This window comes from Xiphias gladius, chromosome 17, assembly GCF_016859285.1.
Source record: "Xiphias gladius isolate SHS-SW01 ecotype Sanya breed wild chromosome 17, ASM1685928v1, whole genome shotgun sequence".
Lineage (NCBI taxonomy): Eukaryota > Metazoa > Chordata > Actinopteri > Istiophoriformes > Xiphiidae > Xiphias > Xiphias gladius.
This window is the reverse complement of record NC_053416.1, coordinates 20,875,430-20,890,516: the sequence shown is the minus strand read 5'-3', so window position 1 is coordinate 20,890,516 and position 15,087 is coordinate 20,875,430. Positions and strand designations below refer to the sequence as shown.

The 15,087-nt window shown below is 42.3% G+C and overlaps 1 protein-coding gene across 7 annotated transcripts; it reads left to right on the top strand.

The window, feature by feature from the left end:
• The first annotated feature begins 335 nt into the window (after positions 1-335).
• slc8a4a (solute carrier family 8 member 4a) lies at positions 336-14,766 on the top strand. 7 transcript variants are annotated; one of them, XM_040150646.1, is made up of 9 exons: positions 360-1,535; positions 1,698-2,215; positions 8,136-8,226; positions 9,116-9,140; positions 9,275-9,390; positions 11,293-11,392; positions 12,000-12,002; positions 12,535-12,807; positions 14,387-14,766. In XM_040150646.1, exons 1-9 carry the CDS (start codon positions 381-383, stop codon positions 14,764-14,766), a joined length of 2,661 nt encoding a protein of 886 aa, XP_040006580.1. In that variant the 5' UTR covers positions 360-380. The 7 variants fall into 7 exon arrangements, with proteins under 7 accessions (XP_040006575.1, XP_040006580.1, XP_040006578.1 ...); XM_040150641.1 differs by lacking the exon at positions 9,116-9,140 and having other exon boundaries at positions 336-1,535; positions 8,136-8,242; positions 9,272-9,390; XM_040150644.1 differs by lacking the exons at positions 9,116-9,140; positions 12,000-12,002 and adding an exon at positions 8,276-8,300 and having other exon boundaries at positions 11,293-11,404.
• Positions 14,767-15,087: the final 321 nt, after the last annotated feature.

Here is a 15,087-nt window from a genome sequence, read left to right as displayed (position 1 = left end):
TACAAAAGAGCATGACTGTGAGGACTTGTGATGTTAACCCTTTCCTCCTAGAGTTTACTTCAAGAACAGAACTCTATATGATGAATATTTTCCATGCAATTTCTTTTTCTGCTGTCTTTTAGAGGTTTGTATAGACCTTCACATGTGACGTGGGTTGAACATCAGAAGACTCCAAGCATCATCACCTCACCATGTTACTGCACAAGCGTATCCTGAACTGCTCTCCACCTGTCACCCCATGTATGTTCATCTCTCTTCTGCTTGTTCTGCTCCCTGGAGTCACACATTTTTCCCAGGGCAGTGCCAGCCATGAAGATACTGGCAGCAGAACAGGCAATTGCTCCAGTGAAGATAACTGCTCTGAGGGTGTGGTGCTGCCCATGTGGAACCCCCAAAACCCTGCGGTGGGTGACAAGGTGGCACGCGCCATTGTTTACTTTGCAGCTCTTATATACATGTTCCTGGGTATGTCCATCATCGCAGACCGCTTTATGTCATCTATCGAGGTCATCACCTCTCAGGAAAAGGAGATCACCATCAAGAAGCCCAACGGTGAGACAACGACAACTACTGTGCGAATCTGGAATGAGACGGTATCCAACCTGACCCTGATGGCGCTAGGCTCATCAGCACCAGAGATCTTGCTGTCTGTCATCGAAGTGATCGGCCATAATTTTGAGGCTGGAGCTCTGGGTCCCAGTACCATCGTGGGTAGCGCTGCATTCAACATGTTCATTATCATCGCTATCTGTGTCTATGTGGTGCCAGAAAATGAAACCCGCAAGATAAAGCACCTGCGGGTGTTTTTTGTCACTGCTGCCTGGAGTGTGTTCGCCTACATCTGGCTGTATCTCATCCTGTCTGTGTTCACCCCCGGAGAGGTGGAGGTTTGGGAGGCAGTCCTCACCTTCCTCTTCTTCCCTCTCTGTGTGCTGCAAGCCTGGGTCGCAGACCGGCGCCTGCTCTTCTACAAATACGTCCACAAGCGTTATCGTGCTGACAAGACCCGTGGCATTATCATTGAGTCAGAAGGAGATGCCATGTTCACTAAAATGGACTTGGAGATGGACGGCCAAGGCATGAACTCCCACACTCATCCCAAAGAGGCTTTGGATGGGATGCTGGAGGGGGTGGAGGAAGGCAGAGGAATGAGCGTGGAGCAAGATCAAGAGGAAGAGGCCCGACGGGAGATGGCTCGCACTCTGAAAGAGTTAAAGCAGAGGCATCCGGAGAAGGACATGGAGCAGCTGATTGAGATGGCCAACTACCAAGTACTAGTCCAGCAACAGAAGAGTCGGGCCTTCTATCGTATTCAAGCCACACGCATGATGATCGGAGCTGGGAACATCTTGAAAAAGCACGCCGCTGACCAGGCCAGGAAGGTGGTGAGCTGTCATGAGGCCAGTGGGCAGGAGGAAGATCCCAACACCATCTACCTGCAGTTTGATCCCTGTCACTACCAATGCTTTGAGAATTGCGGCTCACTAAAGCTGTCAGTGAGCCGGCATGGAGGAGAAAGTGGCTGCACGGTGAAAGTAAGGAACAAAGTAATGATAGGAATATTTTAAAGGCTCAGTGACATTTTAGAATCAACTTTAACTGTTTGAGGCATAAAAAATATTAATAGTTCAGCATTTTATTATAACTACATTAACCAAATATTTAATAAAGTTGCTTTCTTTTCCCGTACCACACAGGTGGACTACCGCACAGAGGATGGGACTGCCAACGCAGGCTCAGACTATGAGTTTGCTGAGGGCACTTTGGTATTCAAGCCTGGTGAGACGACGAAAGAATTCACTGTTGGTGTTATTGATGATGACATTTTTGAAGAGGATGAGCACTTCTACGTGCGCCTTAGTAACCCACGTATCGTACATAGAGCTGAGGTCTCCATCCTGGAGCCAAACTCTATCACCTCCAGCAACAGCACAGTGGGCGTCTCCTCCCACATTCCTCCAAAGGCAGCCCTGGGCAATGCTCACACCGCCACGGTTACCATCTATGATGACGACCACGCTGGCATTTTTACGTTTGAGAGTAACTCCACGAGGGTCAGCGAGAGCATCGGCAACATGCAGGTGAAGGTTCACCGGACGTCCGGGGCGAGGGGGAAGGTAGCGGTGCCTTACCACACCATCGAGGGCACTGCCAAGGCTGGGGAGGACTACGAGGAGGTGTCTGGGAAGCTGGAGTTTCAGAACGATGAGACCATGTGAGTGGCAATTCTTTTTGTAGTTGTTGTTGTTGTTGTTTCTAATGACTTGATCAAACATCACAGCCCACACATTTGTATGTTAAACAGTCGTGCTAGATTACTGTAGATTGTCTATTCACCCCAAAAAGAGAAAAAGACTACTTTTATGAGTCATGGATACTTTCACACTGAGAAGTTTAGATCTTTCAGAGGAACGATGTGGGAGGATAAGAGGGTATAATTGTGAGGCAGATAATGAAACATTGTGGCTGATGAGAAAGAAGGAGAAGTAGAAAAAGCACAGTAGCAGCTCTCGATGAATGAATGCAGAATTAACAGGCAGAGGTTTGGTATTTCTGTGCAGGTTATATGGGAGTTCATTGTATTGCAGAGCAATGAAAACTACTGCAGAAAACAATGTGTGTGTGAGTGACAGGGCAGAGGAAAGAAAATCAGACTGGTGACTCACACAGAAACAAGGACAGGATGAGGGTTGAGCAGCTACTGAAACAGGTGCATGTAATGAAGCCTGTGGGATAATTTAGACAAAAGGATTCATGGACGCAGCGGCAGAGCGGCTAATAAAGAGAGCAGGGAGGAAGGGCGAAAGTATGATGTTCTACCAGCTTTTCTCTTAAACGCTGTGTGGTAAGGTTGGCTGAATGATGAGTACACTCGTTGTAGTGTTTTTGTTTAATGAGCAAAGAGTCTGGATATTATCCACAGCTGTGATTTGTTTTCTTACTTAAAAAATAAAATGATTTACAGTACACCAAAGAATAAAACAAAGGAATAAAATGTGTCAGATGAATCCGTCTGTGTGAAGACGATTTTAGGGCTCGTGTGTGGGTGTGTTGTGTAGGTCGGCTGAGTGGGAGGAAAGCCAGGTGAATATATGGTGTCACAGAGGATGCAGAGCCTCCTATTTGTCTTTTTTTTTTCTCGCAGTGCAGGTGAAATTTGAATATATTTGTCTGTGTTTTTGTCAGTTTGCTCATGCACATTTGTCTGTGTGTTTGCTTGCTTTTAGCACGTTTGCCTGGGTGTATCATTAAGGGTGTATGTGTGTGTGTGTCTGTGTGCTGATTCCACTTAATACCCACATCAAACAAAATGTCGCTCCGAAGGGGTACTAAAAAAGAGCTTCTTGAGCCTCAAAAGCAATTAAAGAGAGTGAAGAGGGGTTAAATGAGTCCCAAAAGTTCCCAGCATAGTGCAAAGGGCTACAGAAGATGCAGTTAATGAGACAACAGGGTGTAACAATATGAGATGAGAGGTGGGCAGCTTGTATCTGCACTCGAATAGAGACTGAGCATTAGATAAAATCCTCACCTATTGAGCCAAGACTGTTCTTCAGACTGTAGCAAGCTGACAGTGACGCAAGCATCTGCACACTCTATATTATCTGGACTCATGCTTTCCGCCACAGTTGCCATGCTGCAGGAGAGGAAGGACTGTGGAAAGCAGGATCCCCAGGAGCAGGGCAGTTTGCCACCAGAAAGCCAGTGAAAAGAAACACAATGGGAAAGGTAGAAAGCTTTGACCAAGACCTTGAGTCAGAATTGCCAGGTCCAGTTGGGATAAGTCGCAGCAGCTTACTTGCGACACAAAGGCATTTATTACATCTGGTGTAGAGCCATCGAGCCAAAGTTCTCCAGTTGAACAGATTTTCAAGTGCTCAGTTCTTCCAAAAAGATCACATTTTCTTCCTGCTTTATGCTACTTTAGATGCTCGAGTCAGATTGAATTTTTTATGAGGCTGTTTAATTTGGAGCGCTCAGTCTATCCTTTTAAAAGATGCAGGTGAAACCCCATCGCTGTGTGTCTTTGCTTCATCATCTCAAAGCCTTTCAGCTTTTTTAGGTGCACATCTACAGCATGTGTGTGTTTTTGTCTCTGAGCAGACGAGCTTGCACATGCTCTGTGTTAACGGCATACCTGTGCTCCTTCCTGCTCAGGAGGCTGCCAAACTTCATACTTCAAACCGAGCCGGCTTTTCTTACCCAAGTGTTTCCCCAGGCTATCAGGACAAAGAGCTGACACTCAGCAGCAGGCCTGCAGGCAGCTATGTGTCTTTGTTACAGTGTCTCTGGCTTTGTGTGCCCTTGTGACTGTGTACATCTGCCTGTGCCCGTCGATATTTGAGCATGCAGAGGAGCAAAAGAGGAAGAAGCCACGTTTTTAAGCTTTTGACACAGAGCCAGGAAGGATGGTTTAAAGTGTAGGCGTTCAGTTAAATAATAATTTGCCATCTAAATTCTGCACTGCAGTAAATAGCTTATGATGTTCAGATACAAACCTCTCAGCCAAAATAAACAGGCTGACATAAAGAACCATTTTACAGTCTGTGTTTATGGATTAGAGAAGATCTGCACAGACCCTTTGATGCTTGTATGTAGCTTCCTCTGGTATCTGTTTATGTTAGCGCCTCAAAATGTGTGGCACTATACACTAGTTGAGGCTGAAGTGAATAACGGGGGCAGTTACATAAGCTAAGACGAAAGAGATGTGAGGAGATCACTTCTGAAAAGGGAAATCAATACGCTGATATTCTGTATTTCTCATGCCTAATTCAGTCAGGATCGATAACATCCTGAACTTCCTGACAAACATGGATGGAAGAGGAGCATCAGAGTCACACGCGTCAACACATTCGGAGCGGTTAAAACCTCACCTGTGGTATTCTGTACAGCTGTTGAACAGAAAACGAGTGAACCAAGACTACCGGAGTAATACTGCAAACTAGTTCAGTGTTACAATGGTAAATATCATACCTGCTAAACATTAGCATGATAGCATTGTCACTCTGCACATGTTAGCATGCTGACATTAGCATTCAGCTCAAAGCACCTCACAGAGGCTTGTTGTGTTACATATTGAGTTTCTTCTCGTCACACTCTTCTCTTCCTGTGTTCATTCATTCTGATGTCATAAAGCAGCCAGCCCTTCACTGTTGTACTGCCACACAATTTTTCTTAAGTACAAGTTATCATAGGTAGGGTCATATATCATTATCAATGTCAAAATCCCTTTGTTTCCATATAAATATGTACATAATATCCTAATAACACATCATAGTGGAGACAAAATAATTGTATTTTATCTGCTGCAGACATGAAAAACATTTCTTCATATACAGCTTAGCTGCAGTCTCTCTGGAGGTGGCTGAGACCCAGTGTCTTGCTCAAGGGGCACTTCAGCATGGCAGATAGGAGCTGACACACACGTTTGATTCACGGTTCTTTTACTGAATGGTAGTGCCCCTTTCAGTCGTGTCATGCACACTCTTTATGCATTCACTCATTCTCCCTGGGTGGCTTCATTTTTGCCAGGGTCTCAGGATGGTTGGAGCCTGTCCCAGCATGCAGAGGGTAGAAGGCAGAGGTAATCTCCCAGGGTGAACTTACTGTAGAGGCATAAAATCACTCACACTCTGCCTGTAGGCAGTTTGGAGTCTCCAGTCCTCATGACTTACTGTATATGTCTTTTGACCGTGGGTGGAAACTGGAGCATCCTTACCAAACCAAAGCAGAATGTGGAGGAGAGGGAAACTCCAAATAACACAGGTCTGGAGCTACTTTAAGAATCACAGCGGCCCGGTCCTCCTTTCTAGAGGTGACAGTCTCAAACACAGAGCCATACAATCCTAGAACCCTAGCTCATGTTCTCTTTTCTCGGGTTATCCAGGTTAGTCCAGCTAATTAATTTGCAAATGAAGCATATAAAAACTCGAAACTCTCAGAAAATGTGAGATGCCCTCTACAGGTTTATCTCAAGTAGAATAGAGATTAGTCTTCAAAGCTCAGACAGTACAGTCCTCTCCCTTACGTGTGTGTGTGACAGATACAATAGCAGGATATGTTACCCACTTTGACTTCTCCGAAACTATCGCAGGAATGAAGAGATGGCTGATACACAGAGAAATGTGATATGTCGTGAGTGAGAGCTATTCAGAGTCCAACTGTGCCCGTTGCAATGAGCTGCAGAAATTAGGAGCTCAGGAAGCAGAGCTGGGTGGTGCTATTCAGGTTCATGAGGGTGGTGCTAACAGTGACCATTTCCAGCTCTTCATATGTGGAGACACTTGGACAAAAATTACAAACTCTTATATTTATCTCCAATTTTTAAAGGATAGTTTGATATTGTGGGAAATATGCTTTTTTCATTCTTGCTTACAGTTAGATGACAAGATCAATGCCAAATTGTGGTTTCACAGGGTGTTACCTGCTGGAACTCCGAATCATGTTATGCAGATATCTTAACAACAGTACTGCTACTAGTTTGGTATGTTGATTTGTGCTTATACTACAGTACCCATGAGCCTTCCTGACTTCCACGGGACATTGTCGTAAGGTCATAGTTCTTGTATATTCACTGAATTATTTATTGAATCTAAAATGCAGTTATCTTCACCCTGCCATAGCTGAACATAAAAGCTCCTTGGGATTATTTATGTTTACTTATTATTAGTTATGATTATTTCATTGAACCTGATATTTTTAAAATTTTCCTTGGAGTTGCTCATTTGTTGTTCTTCTGGTTCAACAAGGTGAACTTAATTCTCATTCAGGTCTCCGAAATACTTGAAATAATATAAAATAATAAAATAATAGATAATATTATTATCACCCACCTTTTTTGAAATTAGTGCAAATGAGCATTAGACTCCGGCAGAGGTTTAGATTTAAATTGCCAACTAATCAGCCTAATGCAGTATGTGCAACTGCTTCCCTGCTTCTTTTTGACAGACCTTCATTTCCAGTCGTATTTTAGTCTGAGGTGTCCGAAATGAAAATGTTTGTCTGATCCCTGGCAGTTATATTCTGTTCCTCTTGATACACTGCAGCAGGCCAAACAACATCTGCCCCAAGTGTGATGTAATATCAAAATGGCTGCTGTGTGACTACAGTCCATAGCAACTGAACCATCATTTTTTATTTTAAGGCCTCTCCGTGATGCTTCTGGGTAAACTCACCTTGTAACTGTACACGTAGCACTTGAATAAACAGCATGTTTAACAGATAAACTCTTTTGTTTCCATCGTAAGGACTCTAGGCTATGCTGCAATTCCCTTTGCTCCCACTGGCATGACTTTCCCTGACATTAGACAGCTGATGACGTATCATTCATGTTTAAAATAAACTTCTTCTCTTCTGCAAGCAAAAGCTCTTCCTGCTTGTTGTCAAATCCTGAGTGTATATGTGTAGACAGAAATAGACAGCCACCCACATATCATTAGGGAGATGGAAGGAGAGGGAGAGAAAGACTCACTGTGACAGTGGAGGAGAATGAAGCGGACTGAGGAAAATATATCAATCATGGATTGCCACCCCAGTCTTATGTGATTTTGTCGAGTTAGGAGTTTGTGTCAACCTGTATGCATCCGTAGATAGGCAGTGCTTCATTTCCACGGACAATAAGATAATAAAAAATTCAATTTCCCGTGACTTATAACTTGACATGTGTGGGAGGGGTGTGGGCTATTTCACTTTACTTATACTCCAATGGAACTAATGCTGTAGAAGGAGTCCGCCCTCTTGTGGGGTGCTCGGGAAGAAGATGCATTTAATTTTTTAATATAGTACATAGTGTTCTGCACTACAGGATATTTTTTAACTTGTTAAAATCTTGAGCTGCCACCTTCTTAACTAACAGCCCTTATTCATGATTCATTGTACAGGCACTCTACCTTGTGGCTACACTGGTTTTATTCAAATGTGTACAAAAGCATGGGCTTAGCGTCAGAAGCTGCTTTTACTGGTTGCCTGGGGTCTGTTTTTGATAGGAATTAGGTAAAAAAAAAAAAAAAAAAAAAGGCTTACTACAGGTTAACTCATGTTGACAGCTGCTGTTATTTCTTGAATAAGTGTAATTAATGCATTCACCCATCTCTCTTTGGCTCCATCCTTTTCCTGTTCCTTGACCCTTCTGTTTTTAGGAAGCTGTTGAATGTGAAGATCATCGATGACGAGGAGTACGAGAAGAACAAGACCTTTACGATCGTGTTGGAGGAACCCATCCTGCTGGAGGTGGGACAGAGACACGGTGAGTTGAGGACACAGCTGCACGCTACAGCAGCAGGGATTTTCCTCATTATTTTATGGCTCAAAATACATTCTAGATAGCATCCACTCTCCTTTACATTTTATTTAAATTCTTGGGCTTGTGCGGTTTATATCCATTGATACAAAATTTAAAGTCTATAGTGCGATCTCTTTAGTCCCTTTGGTGCATTTCATGGTCTGGCTTTATGCTGGTGGACTCAGGGTTTAAAATAATATGCTTAATTCCCAAGCCAGCAGTATATCAAAGAATATATGGGTCCTACTGTATTTATATTAATAAAATAGACTAATTAATTAATTAATCAATTAAGTGCTGGAATATGTTAAAAAGACAATAAATAAATAAATAACTATCTAGTAAAAAAGAAAAATATCTCTCCCTAAATTAAATTAATAAGTAGGCAAGGAAATAAATAATTAAGCACATAAATCCAAAAAAATCAGTAACCAATGAAATAAATCAATATCTGTGTATTAAAAAACTCTATTCCATGTTTTCGGGTTCCCCGCACTAACCCTCCCATGCTCGTGAACGCAATATATCAGGAATTCTTCAAATCTGGCACAAACGTCCGCTTGGAATCAAGGATGAACTGATTAGATTTTGGAGGTCAAAGGTCAAGGACACTGTGACCTCCCGTTTGCCCCATTCTTGTGAATGCATTTTATCAGGAACATCTGGAGGGAATTTCATTACATCTGGTACATCTGGCTTTTTATTGATTTCACCACGTTTTCTCCTCCTGTGAACGCTTCTTTTTATTTCATGGCCTATGTATTTCAGGATGACACTTGCTTGTCAATCAATCTGAGGACAGGAATATAAATTATGATTGTCTACTCTGTTGCTCAGCAGAGATTCAGACAAAAGCTGTTGAGTCACACCCATAGACTGGAATTCATCACAATTAGATACTGCATCTTATTTTTTAACAGATCTCTTCCTAAGCCCATTTAGGAACCACTGGCTGATTGTTTGCACACCTTTTCCTCTGTCCCTCTTGCTTAGGAGACACCAATGATAACAAGACAGTGGTGGGACCCGAGGATGTGTCAAAGATGGGCTGCCCCTGTCTGGGAGAGCACACAAAGCTGGAGGTGGTCATTGAGGAGTCTTATGAATTTAAGGTAACTCAAATAAGGTAACTCAAGCTAACGAGGGCTGATGAATGCCAGAATTTAATTTGTTCTAAAAAGATTTACCTCTTCTATTCCTACTCAGCAGTTCTTTGGACTTTCACTTGCACAGCCTTCTAATGCTTGAGCTGTTTTATAGACACTCTGAGAGCACATAAACAAACCGAACAACATGACATTTACAATGTATTCTCTCTTAATTATTTCTCAGCAAAGTGTTCATCCTGCCCTCCTAATTTGCTTTCACCTAATTCAATTTGTTCACAGTTGAAAGTGACAAAACTGATGTTTTTCACAAAATACATCAGTATCTGTTTTTTCATATGATGTTGGTTATGACTGTTTGGGATTAATTTTTAATCTAACAAGGCATGGGTGATAAATTATTAGTTTGGTGCACATAACTAATGGCTCTACATTTTCCAACTCCAATTCTCTGAACGACTAAACTGATCTTCTTGTGTAAAATTGGTGGTGTGCCCCTTTAAGACCAAATTTAGGCTGTAACATGATATTACTATTACTTAGGGCTCCAGTATCATGTGCTGATACTCGTGGCTCTATTTTTTGCACTGCTGTAAAGCAGCTTTAAGCTGGCAAAGTGCCTTTTTCCTGAGGGATGGTGGGGTTTTTTGCTCCCCTGCATCTGTGCACCACAGTGGGAGAAGAGACACAGTTAATTCCACCTTAATTCAACACATTGGTACGTCTAGTCTCATATGACAGTGTAAAGATGTACAGATAGGGGACAATTTAAAGGAAAAGAAACCAAAGTGTGTTAGTGATGTTCCACCACAAGCCTCCAGAACACCCACAGTGCCCCTTGTCATAAATTCTTCAAGTGTTTTGAACTCTGCTGGAGGGATGGACAGAGTTCCTCAAAAGGACCTTCCCTCATTTGGGGTTTTGCTGATGGTGGTGGGGAACCACAGTGTCATTTTAGGTGTTTAACTACGTAGAAGATCCTTAAAATCCCCTACAGGCCCAATAGAAACCTCCAAAGGACTTTTAAGGTCTCTAAGTATCCTTAAATCTTCTAAATGACCTCTACAACCTTCTCATTGAACTCTAAAACTTCCAAAATTACATGTAGGATGTTCTAAATGACCATTAGAACCTCCAAAAGGCACAGTAACCTTCTTAGTGGCTACTAAAAAGACCCAAACTACTCATAGAACCTTCTCATTGACTATTAGAGCATTCTCAATCCCTAAAGGTTCCTAGTGGACCTATAGAACATCCTCATTCACTGGTAGAACTCAGAAAGACCCCTAGAAACTCATAGAAGACCTGTAGAACCTCCTCAGTGGCCACTACAACCTCCTAAGTTCCCCCTGAACTTTCTAAAGTACCTCTAGAACCTTGTCACTGACTACTAAAACTTCCAAAACTACATGTAGAACCTTCTCAATGACCATTGGAATCTCTAAAAACCCCTAGAAACTCCTACAGGACCTCTAGAACCTCCTCACTGACCACTAAAACCTCTTAAAGGTTTTAGTGGTCAGTGAGTTCTCAGGAACTTTCTTAATGACTACTAAAATGTCCTAAAACCATCCATAAAACGTCTTCAATGACCATTTAAACCTTCTAAACAACGCCTAGAACAACCTGAAGGACCTCTAGAACCTTCTTATCAACCACTAAAACACCCTTCAACAATCCTGAGAACCTCCTCAATAACCAATAAAACCTTCTTTAGATTCTGTAAATAATGTGCTGACTTGGTGAATGAAATGAAAGTAAAACCCAGCATAAACTGTATTTGTGAGCCTCTAGCCAGGGTTTTCCTTTAATTTGTCACCTATCTTAACATCTCATACCTGTAAGCAGAAATATGGCTACCAACTCTTCCTGTTCTTTTGCTTTCTTTGGTTTTGTGGCCATCTACAGAGCACAGTGGACAAGCTGATCAAGAAGACGAACCTGGCTCTGGTGGTGGGGAGCAGCAGCTGGAGAGAGCAATTTGTTAGCGCTGTCACTGTCAGCGCAGGTGAGGCTCTGTGTCCTGAAATGTCTCATCTGTTCATCCTTCTGAGACCGTGCCTGTAGAAGATTAAGCCTGCAGGCTGGATCTGGCACACCTGCTGCCTCTCACCAGCCTTGTTTTGTTTTGGTTTTTTTTGTTTGCTTTTTTTCTGCATGTGTGTGTGTGTGTGTGTGTGTGTGTGTGTGTGTGTGTGTGTGTGTGTGTGTGTGTGTGTGTGTGTGTGTGTGTGTGTTGATTTTTTTAAGGTACTTCTTTAATAAAAATCCCAAATGCTCCAGTTTGACATTGGCTAAAGTAAGCCTAATTTAGCATAATAAATGAAAGAGCTTAAAAAACAAAGCCTTTTTATACATTTTGGCAATTCTGTGCTTACCCGCTGCCTCCTCTTAAAACCAGTTTATTAAAAATACATGACGTGGTGAATTCCTCATGTGGCCCACCACAAAAACTAAACTGGCCAGATCTGCCTGAACAGTTAATGGCTCTGAAGAAAGTAATTCAATGTACGTGATATGATGAACCATTTTTATTTTGTCTTTTAAAAAGCCACTCATTTGGCTTTGTAAACCTTTTAGATCTGCACTAATGCACAAAGCATTTGGGCTAAAAGCTGGTTTACCAGAGATGTATCAGATGTATTTTGTTAATACTCTCTTTTCTCTCATTTTCTCTCATTCTCCATCTTTCTCTCTCTTTCACTCAGATTTGCATGCAGAGGGTGTATATATAAATAGAAACTACACAGCCTGTCTATACATATAGTATGTCTGAATCACTGAGTCATAGCTATATTTACAGATTTAATGCAATGATTTGAGAAGGTTAGCTCCCATACATTCGTTAAATGGCTTAAATGTGGCAGGGGTTTGTATATTCTTAGCTGGATTCTGCTGTCGGAAATGTTATTTAAGTTTTATTACAGCATGACGCTGGATCTATTTACTGTTTCACCAACTTTTTAATGATTTAATATCGTTCGAATAAGCATTTCTGAACTGACGTGTGATGTCACAGCTTGATCAAACTTGAATCAGGTTTGTATGCCGCAGGATATGGTCTTCAGATAATCTGTCAACAGAAAAGCGGGAGCAGCAATTCTGTGCATGTGTTTTGCAGGCCATGCATCTCTTTTCTGTCTCTGCCAGGTGACGATGATGAAGAGGAAAGTGGGGAAGAACGCTTGCCATCCTGCTTTGATTACATTATGCACTTCCTGACGGTTTTCTGGAAGGTCCTCTTCGCTTTTGTCCCACCCACTGAGTACTGGAATGGCTGGGCCTGCTTCTTTGTGTCCATTTCCCTCATTGGCATTCTGACAGCCGTGACCGGGGACTTGGCCTCTCATTTCGGCTGCACCGTCGGCCTCAAAGACTCAGTCACTGCTGTGGTGTTCGTGGCCCTCGGCACCTCTGTTCCAGGTGGGCGTGTGTGCTGTCTATCACTACTCGCATCGAACTTGTTTCCTCTGGGGTTTGCCCGTGCAGTCGAAACAGCTGCTTGGGGAGACTTGTGTCACCTCAGCCACCCTGTGCTGTCAGAGGAATTCTTTCCAGAGCTCTTGAACATTAATAAGCTGTAAACAAAGACAAACACTGTGTCAGTTGTTATTCTCTCCATGCATGCGTAATTGTATTCCCATTTCGCTGTGTCCTAAACACTGCCACAGAGAGGTACAAAAGAGAGTATGAAAATTAGGTTTTGACAGGTTTTAGCTCAGTTAGCCCCACACACTCTCCTTCAAACTGGCAGATTAGTTTTGCTGGGAGCTGCCCTAGATTTGTAAGAAGGCAATAATAACAACATTAGGATAACCTCAGAAAGACCTAAAAAATAAGTTTGATTTATTGGAAAGAGAGTTTCAGAGCCATTATCGTCTTTCTACATTTGTTGTGACTTACTTTCATCTACTAAGGCAGACATCTATGCTTTGGAAAGTCACAGTGTGGTGCTGGGATTGCGTCTTAATATGTAAAAGTTGCTCAAAGATAAATATTGTATGGTACATGGTGAGGTGTGTTTCTCAAACACACCTCACCATCAAGTTAACAAATCCTTTACCAATTCTTTTTAGATTAGTCACAGGCCATTTTTAAGTGCAACTTTCCGATTGCCACGTCGCAAAAAATCTTTTATTAAGGATTACTACTCCAATGAACTGTTACCTTCTGGGAAAACTTGACAAAACCTGTTTATCAGCAACTTAAAGAAATAGTTTGGGAAATGCATTTATTTGCTGTCTGGCAGAGAGTTAGATGAGAAGATCGATACCACTCACACATCAGGGGGGAAACAGCTAGCTTGGCTCTGTCCATAGGAAATAAAGTCTGCCTACAAGCATCTCTAAAGCTCACTAATTAACACAGGATTAACAAAGGGATTTTTCACTATATGGCAACTGTAAACTTGTTGTTATTAATGGCTAACAGAGCTCTAACAGATCTATAAAGCATTAGTAAATTATTTATGACTCATAAATAAAGCCATTAGTTTTGAGCCGCCATGGCTGAGGGGTTCAGACACCAACCATGAATCACAATGTCCCTGGTTTGAATCCAGCCGGACCTTTGCTACCCTTGCTACTCTCTCTACTTTCGCTGTCTAATAAAGGCATACATTTCCCCCTAAGATGATAAAATTATATAAAATTAAAAAAAAAAAATCCATTAGTTACTACTTATAAATATTTATAAAGGGTGCTTTGCTATGAAGTTGTACTAGTTTTTTTTACCACCACCAACTTTTAAGCTCCATATGACTCAGTTTATATTAAATTGTCTGACACCCTTTGTGCCCCAGAGTGACATTTTATAGTTGTTTAATTTCATGTTGCACATGACTAAATACCTGTCATTTTTGTTCTGAAGTCCCTGGGAGAGGTGGGGATGAAATAGGGCCTTTAGTGAACCCTGACCCTGTAAGAGTCTGTGAACACCACCAATTTCCATCAGCGGCAGATTTGTGCAAATGCTTAACTCATGTTCGTCTTTTTTTTTACAGATACCTTTGCGAGTAAAGTGGCTGCCATTCAGGACCAATATGCTGACGCCTCCATCGGGAACGTGACTGGCAGCAATGCAGTGAATGTGTTCCTGGGCATTGGGGTGGCGTGGACCATCGCGGCCGTTTACTGGCAGACCAAAGGCAAGGTGTTCAAGGTGCACCCAGGCTCCCTGGCCTTCTCCGTCACCCTCTTCACCATCATGGCGCTGCTGGTTGTGCTGGTGCTGCTCTACCGCCGGCGCCCCAGTGTGTCGGCCGGAGAGCTCGGGGGCCCACGGACAGCCAAGCTCCTCACCTTCTTCCTCTTCCTCTCCCTCTGGTTCATCTACATCCTGTTGTCCTCCTTGGAAGCGTACTGCCATGTTCCTGGCTTCTGAGAGAGAGAGAAACACACAGACACGACTCCTCTCCTTGTTTTTACAGTCTCCTGAACCTGTTTTCTCTCAGTTTTTGTCAATTTTCACAAAAGTTTATAACTATTTGTATCATTAGTTGTTATTGATACCGCACAATATCTGATTGACTTTGAATCTTTGGACTTTGGAACTTTGCTACCATCGACTATGCTGTGAATGATAGTTTTAGACACTGAAATTGAGCCTCTTCTCAACTTTTCTTCCTTTTTCGAAACATTATGTTCCACACAACATTTATCTACCCATTACTATCAGCATAAATCACATCAAACCTTGATATGT

Bases quoted from the DNA above. Each gene is read 5' to 3' on its own strand.
- slc8a4a (XM_040150640.1), top strand. From the start codon at position 381: ATGTGGAACCCCCAAAACCCTGCGGTGGGTGACAAGGTGGCACGCGCC. The intron at 8,965-9,274 runs GTACATCTGGCT...CTTGCTTAGGAG, and splicing joins AGGGAATTTCATTACATCTG to ACACCAATGATAACAAGACA. The intron at 12,808-14,386 runs GTGGGCGTGTGT...TTTTTTTTACAG, and splicing joins CCTCGGCACCTCTGTTCCAG to ATACCTTTGCGAGTAAAGTG.